Source organism: Palaemon carinicauda, unplaced genomic scaffold (assembly GCF_036898095.1).
Source record: "Palaemon carinicauda isolate YSFRI2023 unplaced genomic scaffold, ASM3689809v2 scaffold64, whole genome shotgun sequence".
NCBI lineage: Eukaryota > Metazoa > Arthropoda > Malacostraca > Decapoda > Palaemonidae > Palaemon > Palaemon carinicauda.
This window is the reverse complement of record NW_027171916.1, coordinates 387,501-402,500: the sequence shown is the minus strand read 5'-3', so window position 1 is coordinate 402,500 and position 15,000 is coordinate 387,501. Positions and strand designations below refer to the sequence as shown.

The window sequence follows — 15,000 nt, the reverse complement described above, 5'->3', positions numbered from 1 at the left end:
TATATAAGTATATATATATATATATATATATATATATATATATATATATATATATATATATATATATATATATACATGTACATATAAATATGTATATATGTATGTATATATATATATATATATATATATATATATATATATATATATATATATATATATACATGTACATATATTACATTTCGGGAACTTAAACATTTCTTAAATATTGAGAAATTTGATTTGTTTGGCGTAACTCGGTGATATATTTGTTGTTTCTCTTTATACAGAAAGGGGCGTGAAATGCTCAAGCGATGACGGAGCCACTGAAGTTACAGTTCCACTCCTTCACAGATACTGTAAGTAACCTCATTTTACAGCTTCTTCTGCTCTTACAATTATTTCTGTGAATCATACTAAACCATGTAACTTATCTGGGCGCTGTTTTGGTATGCGAGCTCCAACTCGTGTTTTTGCTTTGGTATGCGAGCTCCAACTCGTGTTTTTGCTTTGGTATGCGAGCTCAAAGTCGTGCTTTTGCTTTGGTATGCGAGCTCAAAGTCGTGCTTTTGCTTTGGTATGCGAGCTCCAACTCGTGTTTTTGCTTTGGTATGCGAGCTCAAAGTCGTGCTTTTGCTTTGGTATGCGAGCTCAAAGTCGTGCTTTTGCTTTGGTATGCGAGCTCAAAGTCGTGCTTTTGCTTTGGTATGCGAGCTCAAACTCGTGCTTTTGCTTTGGTATGCGAGCTCAAAGTCGTGTTTTTGCTTTGATATGCGATCTCACCTGTTAGTGGCGATCTCACTTCATTTCACGGCCAAGCAAGAACCATTAGATTTTCTAAACATATATATATATATATATATATATATATATATATATATATATATATATATATATATATATATATATATATATATACATATATATATATATATAGAGAGAGAGAGAGAATGATTATCTAAGAAATAATAATTAGTCATTGATGTTAGCGTGCGCAGCTCAACATTACCGTTTGCCAGTACATACGGAGTTTGATGTTTTTATTTTTTTCGCGAGCGAAGCGAACATACGGCAAAGCAAGAACCATTAGATTTTCCATTATTCTTTTTTTTTTTTTTTTACCTATTGAAAATACTGAGATCGCATACCAAAACAGCAACCTTTTTTGTTCATTCAAATTGAAGACTATATCATTACAATCATAAGTTTGATCATACATAAATATCTCAATTTATTTTCAACAGATGTTTTCTTATGGCTAGTATAAAAAAAAACTTAAAACTAATAAAAACATATTTTTTTTCTGCTATGATAGGTAGAACACGGGCAAAGAAACTGACAATCACGGTGAATAAGGAAGATGATGTCGTCATTGAATTTAGGAAACCTCTCAATTTGACCCAAATGACATGGCGTCATAATCAAGATCCAAAAGAACCCTGCGAGAAGATTAACACGACTGACGAATCAAAACTAATTGTACCACACGATAAGACGAACGAGTCTGGTGTCTATTTATTCGAAATGGATGATGGCCAACCAGGAGGCGCAAAAGCGTGTGCAGTTGCGATCATTAGGAGGGGTAAGAATTACGTATATGAGTATTGAAGAAAATAACCTACAATGTATGAAAAAAAAAATTGAAATGTATTTAGCTTTCGAAGGGCCCATCTCCCTTCCTCTTCAGAAAACAAATGGTTACAAACCTTTAAAAAAGAAGTACAGTAAGGTTTGTAAGTATAAAAAAAAAACACCGTAACAGGTTTTTTTTTTATTCCTTACGAGCCTTTCTGTACCTTTTTTTTACCATTTGTTTTCTGAAGAGGGAGATGGTCCTTTCGAAAGCTAGATCAATTTCATTTTTCATACATTGTGGGTTATTTTATTTATCAGAAATACACGGAAAATTGTGTATTTTAATATATATGAGTATAGTTTTTATAAGCTATTGACGTCTATTTAAGTAATGGAACCTAATATATCATGCATGATATTGTTGACTTATACAATAGAGTATCTGTACTCTATGGAACCACGGGTGCCATCCGGTGGTCCAAGGACCACTGGTGGTACGTGAGAAAGAAATTGTTGGTCCGCAGAGAAATTGGGACATTATTTCAATCTTTATGTTTTCTTAAACCTCTTATGGACACCCTGATACAAATTTACAGAAGACACAGAGCCCAGTGTTACAAATTTAGCATTTTAGGGCAACTTAGCATTACAAATCTGAACCAATCATTTAGCAAAAAAGGAAAAAATCTTTAATTAATTAATGTCATCATTAACAAAATAAATCGATCATTATGAATGTAGATTTTTCCCGGATGTACTGTAGGCCTTCACAAAACGCATATCAAATAAAAAGGAATATGTTTTACCAGTTTCATAAGCATTTCGATTTCATAGCCTAACAACATTGAAAGAGTGTTTGTCTCTCGCATGATTTCAGTAGACCAAATTTATGTCATTATTCCAGTCAATTTTTTTTCAAAGAAGTACAGAAGTATACAAAGCATATATGGAGCTAACATTTCATAGAAACAGACGCAGATTATTATTATTATTATTATTATTATTATTATTATTATTATTATTATTATTATTATTATTATTATTATTATTATTATTATCACTTGCTAAGCTACAACTCTAGTCGGAAAAGCAAGATCCTATAAGACCAAGGATTCCAAGAGAGAAAGGATAGCCCACTAAGGAAATGAAATAAGGAAATAGATGAACTACATGACATTTAATGAATTATTTATATGAAATGTGTATGTATGTGCCATAGTTTTCACTGATATCCATGAAATTGCTCAAATACTGTCTTCCTTTCCTTGGTCTTTGTGTTGCAGAATGCCCAGCCAACAGGTATGGCGACCAATGCAGCCTTTGGTGCCCTGATTGCATGCACGGAGGTATTTGTGATGCCGAGACTGGAGAATGTGTCTGTCCTCCTGGATTGAGAGGGGAATTGTGTGAGGAAGGTGAGGTCTTATATTTTTTCCTCAGCTTTACTTCAACCAGATGAGTTACAGGAGATGTCTGTTTATTAAATGACTCTTGTATTGCCATTGTAGCTAGAGCTTGTGGATTACAATACTTCACAGATGCTTGTACTTTCTATACCTGATCTGCTCCATGTTCTAAGCCTTGTGATTTTAACCTAGTCTCCTTTCTATTTTTGTGGATTACAATACTTTACAGACGCTTATACTTTCTATACCTGATCTGCTCCATGTTCTAAGCCTTGTGATTTCAACCTTGTCTCCTTTCTTTTTCTTGTGGATTACAATACTTCACAGACGCTTGGACTTTCTATACCTGATCTGCTCCATGTTCTAAGCCTTGTGATTTCAACCGTGACTCCTTTCTTTTTTTGTGGATTACAATACTTCACAGACGCTTGGACTTTCTATACCTGATCTGCCCCATGTTCTAAGCCTTGTGATTTTAACCTTGTCTCCTTTCTTTTTCTTGTGGATTACAATACTTCACAGACGCTTGTACTTTCTATACCTAATCTGCTCCATGTTCTAAGCCTTGTGATTTTAACCTTGTCTCCTTTCTTTTTTTGTGGATTACAATACTTCACAGACGCTTGGACTTTCTATACCTGATCTGTTCCATGTTCTAAGCCTTGTGATTTCAACCTTGTCTCCTTTCTTTTTTTGTGGATTACAATACTTCACAGACGCTTGTACTTTCTATACCTGATCTGCCCATGTTCTAAGCCTTGTGATTTTAACCTTGTCTCCTTTCTTTTTTTGTGGATTACAATACTTCACAGACGCTTGTACTTTCTATACCTGATCTGCCCCATGTTCTAAGCCTTGTGATTTTAACCTTGTCTCCTTTCTATTTTTGTGGATTACAATACTTCACAGACGCTTGTACTTTCTATACCTGATCTGCTCCGTGTTCTAAGCCTTGTGATTTTAACCGTGTCTCCTTTCTTTTTTTATGGATTACAATACTTCACAGACGCTTGTACTTTCTATACCTGATCTGCCCCATGTTCTAAGCCTTGTGATTTTAACCGTGTCTCCTTTCTTTTTTTATGGATTACAATACTTCACAGACGCTTGGACTTTCTATACCTTATCTGCTCCATGTTCTAAGCCTTGTGATTTCAACCGTGTCTCCTTTCTTTTTTTGTGGATTACAATACTTCACAGACGCTTGTACTTTCTATACCTGATCTGCTCCATGTTCTAAGCCTTGTGATTGTAACCTTGTCTCCTTTCTATTTTTGTGGATTACAATACTTCACAGACGCTTGGACTTTCTATACCTGATCTGCCCCATGTTCTAAGCCTTGTGATTTTAACCTTGTCTCCTTTCTATTTTTGTGGATTACAATACTTCACAGACGCTTGGACTTTCTATACCTGATCTGTTCCATGTTCTAAGCCTTGTGATTTTAACCGTGTCTCCTTTCTTTTTTTATGGATTACAATACTTCACAGACGCTTGTACTTTCTATACCAGATCTGCCCCATGTTCTAAGCCTTGTGATTTTAACCTTGTCTCCTTTCTATTTTTGTGGATTACAATACTTCACAGACGCTTGGACTTTCTATACCTTATCTGCTCCATGTTCTAAGCCTTGTGATTTCAACCGTGTCTCCTTTCTTTTTTTGTGGATTACAATACTTCACAGACGCTTGTACTTTCTATACCTGATCTGCTCCATGTTCTAAGCCTTGGGATTTTAACCTTGTCCCCTTTCTAGTTTTGTGATCTAATTATAGGTGAAAATCACTAGAAACCAATTCCTTGTTTCTCTCCCTTTCTGACAGCATGTGAAGGCGACCATATCCTCGACTCGTGTACCATAAATCCAGGGGTAACAAGTAATATGCAGATCTGTTTACCTTCTCCATACGGATGTTCTTGCGCTCCAGGCAAGAAAGGCGACTTGTGCAATGAAGGTAATTCTATTTTTACTTTTATTTTTATTTTTTTATTCTTAAAAGCCTCTTTGAACTTGCGTCCATTACCTACCCACGATCACATTATTATTATTATTATCATTATTATCATTATTATTATTATTATTATTATTATCATTATTATTATCATTGTCATTATTATTACTATTATTATTGTTAATAATATTATTATTATTATTATTATTATTATTATTATTATTATTATTATCATATCTATTAGTATTATAATTCTTCTTCTTCTTCTTCTTCTTCTTCTTCTTCTTCTTCTTATCATTATTATTATTAATATTATTATTATTATTATCATTATTATTATTATTATTATCACTTGCTAAGCTAGAACCCGGGTTGGAAAAGCAGAACGCTATAAGCCAAGTGCCCCAACAGGAAAAATACCCCAGTGAGGAAAGGAAATAATGAAAAACTACAAGAAAAGTTTAAGAACAATAATAACATTAAAATAAATCTTTCATATATAAAATATAAAGACTTGAAAATAACAACAAAAGGAAGAGAAACAAGATAAAATAATGTGCAATAATGGTAGTTCTAATTTTTTATATTATTATTCTTAAAAGCCACTTCGAACTTCATTTTAATGTTGTTACCGTTCTTAAAATATTTCATTTTTCCTTGTTTCCTTTCCTCACTGGGCTATTTTCCTTGTTGGGGCTGATGGGCTTATAGCATCCTGCTTTTCCAACTAGGGTTGTAGCTTAGCAGGTAATAATAATAATAATAATAATAATAATGATAATAATAATAATAATAATTAATGTCCTTTGCGTACGCCTTATGAAATACGCTGAAGATATTAATGTTAATCTCTGGCACCGTCGTTCAATTAGTTCGTTATGAATGTTGCATAAGATTCTTCATAATTCTGATCATCCTTTACACTCACATCATCTTCCCGGAGAGTTCCAGCCTGTTCGTATTACTAGACATGCAGTTCATTCTAATAGCCAGGCCTTCTCCATCATGAGGCTCAATACTACGCAGTATTCTAGAAGTTTAATTCCAGCTGTGACCAAGTTGTGGGATGATCTTCCTAATAGGGTAGTTGGATCGGGAGAATTTCAAAAGTTCAAACTTGCAGCAAATGTTTTTTATATTGAACAGGCTGACATGAGTCTTTTATAGTTTATATATGAAAGATCTATCTTGATGTTGTTACTGTTATTGAAATATTCTATTTTAATTGTTCTTTATTTCTCATATAGCTTATCTATTTCCTTATCTCCTTCCCTCACTGGCCTATTTTCCTTGTTGGAGCCGTTGGGCTTATAGCATACTGCTTTTCCAACTAGGGTTGTAGCTTAGATAGTAATAATGATAATAAGACTTCAACTTCTCCTGAATTCATGTACGTAAAAATTTCCGAACATTATATGTGTGTGCGTGTGTGTGTGTGCACATCCATCTAAATATTTGACAGTCATTTTTGATGGATCGCGTACACTAGTATTAATATATTGTATATCTTATAGATACTTTTGAGTAATTACTCCATTTTTAATTTTGTATATATTTTGGATATATATAAAATGTATGCTGGCATCACGATCTTCTGTTTGGTTGTCTATGTTGACGATGTCAGTTCCAGGTCGTTTAGTGAGGAAACCAGGCTAGTTTATATATATATATATATATATATATATATATATATATATATATATATATATATATATATATATATATATATATAGATAGATAGATAGATAGATAGATAGATAGATAGATAGATAGATAGATATATATATGATTCTGTAGTTTTTTATAATTCTAACTTGTTTCCCATATGGCGAATTGTATTAGATAATAAAAAAGTAATAGAGGAAAACAATAGCTTTGCATAATATAGCAGTATATTATTATTATTATTATTATTATTATTATTATTATTATTATTATTATTATTATTACTTGCTAAGCTACAACCCTAGTCGGAAAAGCAAGATGCTATAAGCCCAGGGGCCCCAACAGGGAAAATAGCCCAGTAAGGAAAGGAAACAAGTGTTGTCAGGTGAATGAGGACAGAGGAGAATCTGTAAAGAATAGGCCAGATTATTCGGTGTATATGTAGGCAAAGGGAAAGTGAACCGTAACCAGAGAGAAGGATCCAATGCAGTACTGTCTGGCCAGTCAAAGGACCATATAACTCTCTAGCGGTAGTATAGTGGTCTTGTAATTAAACACCCTTTTCCACTTTTCAGGTTGTGATCCTGGTACCTGGGGAGTGAACTGTTTACAGAAATGTAATCACTGTGTAGGTGGAACTTGCAACAATGTGACAGGAAAGTGTTCTGGTCCAGAAGATCCCTGTGCTGGAGGTAAGCTTATAAGTTCCCATTATTTATCTTTATTGTGGTGGTCTATGTGGTGATGTCCCTGACTAGTGATCGCCAGACTGCGGATAGAGTCCCGCTCAAACTCGTTAGTTCCTTTGGGCGCTGCAACTTTTCCCATCATTTATCTTTATTGTGGTGGTCTACTTGGCAACGTCCCTGACTGGTGATCGCCAGATTGCGGTTCGAGTCCCGCTCAAACTCGTTAGTTCCTTTGGGCGATGCAACTTTTCCCATCATTTATCTTTATTTTGGTGGTCTACTTGGCAACATCCCTGACTGGTGATCGCCAGATTGCGGTTCGAGTCCCGCTCAAACTCGTTAGTTCCTTTGGGCGCTGCAACTTTTCCCATCATTTATCTTTATTGTGGTGGCCTACTTGGTAACATCCCTGACTGGTGATCGCCAGACTGCGGATAGAGTCCCGCTCAAACTCGTTAGTTCCTTTGGGCGATGCAACTTTTCCCATCATTTATCTTTATTGTGGTGGCCTACTTGGTAACGTCCCTGACTGGTGATCGCCAGACTGCGGATAGAGTCCCGCTCAAACTCGTTAGTTCCTTTGGGCGATGCAACTTTTCCCATCATTTATCTTTATTGTGGTGGCCTACTTGGTAACGTCCCTGACTGGTGATCGCCAGACTGCGGTTCGAGTCCCGCTCAAACTCGTTAGTTCCTTTGGGCGATGCAACTTTTCACATCATTTATCTTTATTGTGGTGGCCTACTTGGTAACGTCCCTGACTGGTGATCGCCAGACTGCGGATAGAGTCCCGCTCAAACTCGTTAGTTCCTTTGGGCGATGCAACTTTTCCCATCATTTATCTTTATTGTGGTGGCCTACTTGGTAACGTCCCTGACTGGTGATCGCCAGACTGCGGTTCGAGTCCCGCTCAAACTCGTTAGTTCCTTTGGGCGCTGCAACTTTTCCCATCATTTATCTTTATTGTGGTGGTCTACTTGGTAACGTCCCTGACTGGTGATTGCCAGACTGCGGATAGAGACCCGCTCAAACTCATTAGTTCCTTTAGGCGCTGCAACTTCACCATCCTTGTGAGCTAAGGATGGAGGTCATGGGGGAGCCTATTAGACTATCTGCTGAATCATCAGCAGCCATTGCCTGGCCCTCCTTGGTCCTAGCTTGGGTGCCGAGGGGCCTTGACCGCTACTCATATGTATGAAATATTCATTTTAATGTTGTCACTGTTCTTAAAATGTTTCCTTTCCTCACTGGGCTATTATCCCTTTTGGAGCCCCTGGGCTTATAGTATCCTGCTTTTCCAACTAGGGTATTAGCTTATTAAGTAATAATATTAATATTATACGGTCAGTCTCTAGGGCATTGTCCTGCTTGATAGGGTAATGCCACTGTCCCTTGCCTTTAAACAAAGACCCATTTAGTAATCTTGCTCAGTATATTAAACTTAGAATTTCTGCTAAGCAAACAAATTGTTCCTATGGATGTTTATTGTTAAGCATTCGATAAAGTCTATAGTCCATTTCTTTTAGCGATGCATATTTGCACCGACTCGCGGAGGTGCCCTTTCAGCTCGGAAAAGTTTCCGGATCGTTGATTGGTTGGACAAGATTTGCAACGACTCGCGGAGGTGCCCTTTTAGCTCGGAAAAGTTTCCGGATCGTTGATTGGTTGGACAAGATTTGCACCGACTCGCGGAGGTGCCCTTTTAGCTCGGAAAAGTTTCCGGATCGTTGATTGGTTGGACAAGATTTGCACCGACTCGCGGAGGTGCCCTTTTAGCTCGGAAAAGTTTCCGGATCGCTGATTGGTTGGACAAGATCATTCTAACCAATCAGCGATCAGGAAACTTTTCCCGAGCTAAAAGGGCACCGCTGCGAGTCGGTGCAAATATGCATCGCTAAAAGAAATGGACTATAGGTATCCACAGTTTTAGAATGGAAGTCTAATAACAGAAAAACAGTTAAATTATATCATTACAGGATTATGACCAAAGGCTTACACAAGTGTTTATGTTCTTCATCGGTTACATGTTTATCTGTTTATCTATATTTAGATATTGTTAAAAATGTGCAGGAAAAAAGCGGTAAAAATCCTGGAATAAATGTTGCCTGGCATTTACCGTTTTAAAAACGGATATATTGACGTAAAGGAGTGATATTACGGTAACTAACCAGTAAAACATAATAATAAATTATGGTAAAATTACGGTCGACTGTATTCTACTGAAATACGGCTGAGAACAGGATATTATTACGGGGAATTTCCTATTGAAATTACATTTTTTTTTTTTTTCAAAATGCATTGGATTATCAGGAATATTCGTGATTTTTTATACATAATCACTTTTTTCATGATAGTAATACCTTTCCCTTTATCTGGCATGGATAATATAACGTTCTTGTTTTCAATTAGGTTTCTAGATATTCGTATGCAGGTAGTAGGTTGGCCAGGGCCCCAGCTATCCGTTGAGAGACTACTGCTAGAGAGTTATGGGGTCTTTTGACTGGCCAGACAGTACTACGTTGGATCCTTCTCTCTGGTTATGGTTCATTGTCCCTTTGCCTACACACACATACACACACAGCGAATAGTCTGGCATTTTCTTTACTTATTTTCCTCTGTCCTCATACACCAGACAACACTAAGATTACCAAACAATTCTTCTTCACCTAAGGGGTTACTGCACTGTAATTGTTCAGGGGCCACTTCCCTCTTGTTAAGGGTAGAAGAGACTCTTTAGCTATGGTCAGCAGCTCTTCTGGGAGTAGGACACTCCAAAATCAAACCATTGTTCCCTAGTCTTGGATAGTGCCATAGCCTCTGTACCAGGATCTTCCACTGCCTTAGGTTAGAGTTCTCTTGCTTGAGGGTACAGTCGGGCACACTGTTCTGTCTTTTTTATCTGTCTTCCTCTTGTTTTGTTAAAGTTTTTATAGTTTATATAGAAAATATTTATTTTAATGTCATTACTGTCCTCAAGAATTTTATTTTTCGTTGTTTCCTTTCCTTACTGGGCTATTTTCCCTGTTGGAGCCCCTGAGCTTATAGCATCCTGCTTTTCCAACTAGTGTTGTAGCTCAGCAAGCAATAATGATCATAAATATTATCGGATATGTTGGCATTGGTAAACAACGAAAAATGAACAAAGCTGCACTGAAATAATTGCTGATTAAGATAAGATCGCATTGTTTGTGTGGAGGCAAACCTGTTTCATTCATGCAAAACCTAATAGTCGTGACATCTTGTTGCTCTTTATCAATGGCTGGTCTTGGCGAAACGTGGTTAATAGTCATGCCTTCTTCATCACGCACTGTTAAATAAAACCGTAATTTTAATGGGAAATTCTCCGTTAAAATATACTGTTCTTAGCCGTATTTCAGCAAAATACAGGCGACTGTAATTTTACCTTACTTTGTTATTATCTTTCACGGGTTGGTGACCGTAATATCACTCCTTTACGTCAATAAATCCGTTATTAAAACGGTAAAAATCATAGAATAAATGTTGCTAGGCATTTACCGTTTTTTTAATGTAAATTTTTAACAGTGTGAGGCTCAATACTGCACGGTATTCCAGAAGATTTAGTCCAGATGTGACCAAGTTGTGGAATGACCTTCCTGATCAGGTAGTTGAATCGGTGGAACTTCAAAAGTTCAAACTTGCAGCGAATGGTTTTATGTTGAAGAGGCTGACATAAATCTTTTTTTATAGTTTATATATATGAAAGCTCTATTTGGATGTTGCTACTGTTATTAAAACGTTATTTGAATAGTTCACTACTTCTCTTGTCGTTTATTTATTTCATTTTTTTTTCTTTTCCTAACTGGGCTATTTTTCCCTGTTAGAGTCCATGGTCTTATAGCATCCTACTTTTTCCATCTAGGGTTGTAGCTTTCTTGCAGTTTACTTATTTCCTTATTTCGTTTCCTCACTGGGCTATTTTTCCCTGTTAGAGTCCATGAGGTTATAGCAGTCTGCTTTTCCAACTATGATTGTAACTTCTAGAGGACTATAAGTAGTAGTGACATAAAATAAAAAGATCATATTTTTATTTATTCTTCTGAAAATGAAAGGATGAATTTTTAAAATTTATTTTGCTTGAAGTTAAAAACGAAAATATTCATCAACTTACAAACTTATTATTATTATTATTAGTATTATTATTATTATTATTATTATTATTATTATTAGCTAAGCTACAATTCTATTATTATTATTATTATTATTATTATTATTATTATTATTATTATTATTATTATTATTATTATTACTTGCTAAGCTACAACCCTAGTTGGAAAAGCAAGATGCTATAAGCCCGAGTACTCCAAAGGTGAAAAATAGCCCAGCGAGGAAAAAAAATAAACTACAATAGAAGTAATGAACAATTAACATAAAATATTCTCAGAACAGTAACAATGAAATAAATCTTTCCTATATAAACTATAGAGAAACTTATGTCAGCCTGTTCAACATGAAAACATTTGCTGCAAGTTTGAACTTTTGATGTTCAACCAATTCAACTACCGATTGGGAAGATCATTCCACAACTTGGTCAAAGCTGGAATAAAACTTCTAGACTACATAAGTCAGCAAATAGTCGGGGTTCATATGAAATAGACATCAGGTTATTACAAATGTTGTTTTGCTTACTGTATTAAATGATATATTATTTTTTTTTACTGTATTTCTTTATCTTATTTAAGTTATTTTCTGTTGGATTTGTGTTTGTATTTCCGAATGTTTGTAAGTCGAATGTTTGTAAGTCGAATGCTTGTAAGTCGAGTGTTTGTAAGTCGAATGTTTGTAAGTCTGATGTTTGTAAGTCGGGTGTTTGTTTGTCGAATACATGTAAGTCGAAATGTTTGTAAGTCGAATGTTTGTGAGTCGAATGTTTGTAAGTCGGATGCTTGTAAGCCAAGCGCTTGTAAGTCGAATGTTTGTAAGTCGAATGTTTGTGAGTCGAATGCTTGTGCGTCGGATGCTTGTAAGTCGAATATTTGTAAGTCGAATGCTTGTAAGTCGAATGTTTGTAAGTCGGGTGTTTGTAAGTCCAATGTTTGCGAGTCGAATGTTTGTAAGTTGAATGCTTGTAAGTCGAATATTTGTAAGTCGAATGTTTGTGAGTCACATGCTTGTAAGTCGAATATTTGTAAGCCGAATGCTTGTAAGTCACATGCTTGTAAGTCGGATGTTTGTAAGTCCAGTGTTTGTAAGTCGGATGCTTGTAAAGTTGAATGTTTGTAAGTCGGATGTTTGTAAGTCGGGTGTTTGTTAGTCGAATACATGTAAGTCGAAATGTTTGTAAGTCGAATGTTTGTGAGTCGGATGTTTGTAAGTCGAATGCTTGTAAGTCGAATGCTTGTGAGTCGAATGTTTGTAAGTCGGGTATTTGTAAGTCGAATGTTTGTAAGTCGAATGCTTGTAAGTCGAGTGTTTGTAAGTCGAATGTTTGTAAGTCTGATGTTTGTAAGTCGGGTGTTTGTTTGTCGAATACATGTAAGTCGAAATGTTTGTAAGTCGAATGTTTGTGAGTCGAATGTTTGTAAGTCGGATGCTTGTAAGCCAAGCGCTTGTAAGTCGAATGTTTGTAAGTCGAATGTTTGTGAGTCGAATGCTTGTGCGTCGGATGCTTGTAAGTCGAATATTTGTAAGTCGAATGCTTGTAAGTCGAATGTTTGTAAGTCGGGTGTTTGTAAGTCCAATGTTTGCGAGTCGAATGTTTGTAAGTTGAATGCTTGTAAGTCGAATATTTGTAAGTCGAATGTTTGTGAGTCACATGCTTGTAAGTCGAATATTTGTAAGCCGAATGCTTGTAAGTCACATGCTTGTAAGTCGGATGTTTGTAAGTCGAGTGTTTGTAAGTCGGGTGCTTGTAAAGTTGAATGTTTGTAAGTCGGATGTTTGTAAGTCGGGTGTTTGTTAGTCGAATACATGTAAGTCGAAATGTTTGTAAGTCGAATGTTTGTGAGTCGAATGTTTGTGAGTCGGATGCTTGTAAGCCAAGCGCTTGTAAGTCGAGTGTTTGTAAGTCAGGTGTTTGTAAGTCGAATGTTTGTGAGTCGAATGCTTGTGAGTCGGATGTTTGTAAGTCGGGTGTTTGTAAGTCGAATGCTTGTTAGTCAAATGTTTGTAAGTCGAGTGTTTTGTAAGTCGGATGCTTGTAAGTCGAATGTTTGTAAGTTGCTTGTAAGTCGAGTGTTTGTAAGTCGCATGTTTGTAAGACGGGTGTTTGTAAGTCAAATGCTTGTAAGTCGAATGCTTGTGAGTCGAATGTTTGTAAGTCGGGTGTTTGTAAGTCGGGTGTTTGTAAGTCGAATGTTTGTAAGTCGAATGTTTGTAAGTCATAAGTTTGTTAGTCGAGTGTTTGTAAGTCGAATGCTTGTAAGTTAAAATCCTTTTGTATGTTTCAGGCCCCAAAGGATACCAACGTTTCCGACAGGAACCGGTCGTTGAAATAGGTGAGGATAAGATAACCGTATCCTTTGTGAAGGAATTTGATGGGGAAGCACCAGATTCGAAGGACATATCCTATCGAGTAGTTATTTGGGTGAGTTATAACCTTACATATAAACCTTTTTCATTCATATATCTAAAGAATTCAAATGTGGAACTTTGAACTTTTTGTTGAACAAAGTAGCATAAGTCTCTTTTTATAGTTTATATATGAAAGATTTGTTTTGATTTTGTTACTTTTCTTAAAATATCTTATTTCAATTGTTCACTACTTCCCTTGTAGTTTATTTATTTCCTTATTTCCTTTCCCCGCTCGGCTAGTTTTTCCTTGTTGGAGCCTTGAGCTTATAGCATTCTGCTTTTCCAAGTAGGGTTGTAACTTAGCTTATAATAATAATAATAATGATAATAATAATAATAATAATAATAATAATAATAATAATTCATTTGATCAAAGGTATCCTTTTCCACCTAACCGCTTCTCTCTTTATCCTCCTTCACCTTATCCTAATTCTAATTCTCTGCCTCCCACTTGATCTTCTCCCCTTTACAGTTATCATGAATTATGTATGTATGTATGTATGTATGTATGTATGTATGTATGTATTATTTATGTATATATGTATGTAATTATTCCTTTGCAACAGGAGGAGGGCCAAAGCATGAGCAATATCAACGCCTCTGAAGAAGTAAGGGATTCCAAAACTTCGACTAAAATGTCAATAGAAATACAAGGCCTGACACCTGCCACCAACTACTATGCTGCTGTCTTGGTAAAGTTCCCATTAAATGGCACAGTCTGCGAAATTAACGGCACCTTAAGGGGAGAGCGGATTCAGAAGAAGCTGTTCACTACCATATGCCCTATAGGTAAGAGCAATTTACATCGATATTTCTAGTATTGTAAGTGATTTTCTCATTAAAGATATTGAAAAGGTTTAAACATTAAATCCAGTAAAGAATGGCTTATCAATCTTACCTGCTCCATGAGAAACTTGGAACTAAATTTGAAGATAATTGTGGTTAGTTAAACATTAAATCCAGTAAAGTATGGCTTATCGATCTTACTTGCTCCATGAGAAACTTGGAACTAAATTTGAAGATAATTGTGGTTAGTTAAACATTAAATCCAGTAAAGTATGGCTTTTCAATCTTACTTGCTCCATGAGAAACTTGAAACTAAATTTGAAGATAATTGTGGTTAGTTAAACATTAAATCCAGTAAAGTATGGCTTATCGATCTTACTTGCTCCATGCGAAACTTGAAACTAAATTTGAAGATAATT

The 15,000-nt window shown here is 35.7% G+C and overlaps 1 protein-coding gene across 1 annotated transcript in view; it reads left to right on the top strand.

Moving 5' to 3' along the window:
* Positions 1-15,000, top strand: part of LOC137637300 (uncharacterized) — a 26,378-nt gene that overhangs the window by 7,316 nt on the left and 4,062 nt on the right. Inside the window, exons 5-11 of the mRNA XM_068369543.1 lie at positions 267-335; positions 1,292-1,558; positions 2,835-2,966; positions 4,782-4,913; positions 7,151-7,267; positions 13,672-13,808; positions 14,362-14,584. Of these exons, the coding sequence (XP_068225644.1) occupies positions 267-335; positions 1,292-1,558; positions 2,835-2,966; positions 4,782-4,913; positions 7,151-7,267; positions 13,672-13,808; positions 14,362-14,584 (1,077 nt within the window). The remainder of the gene's footprint in view (positions 1-266; positions 336-1,291; positions 1,559-2,834; positions 2,967-4,781; positions 4,914-7,150; positions 7,268-13,671; positions 13,809-14,361; positions 14,585-15,000) is intronic.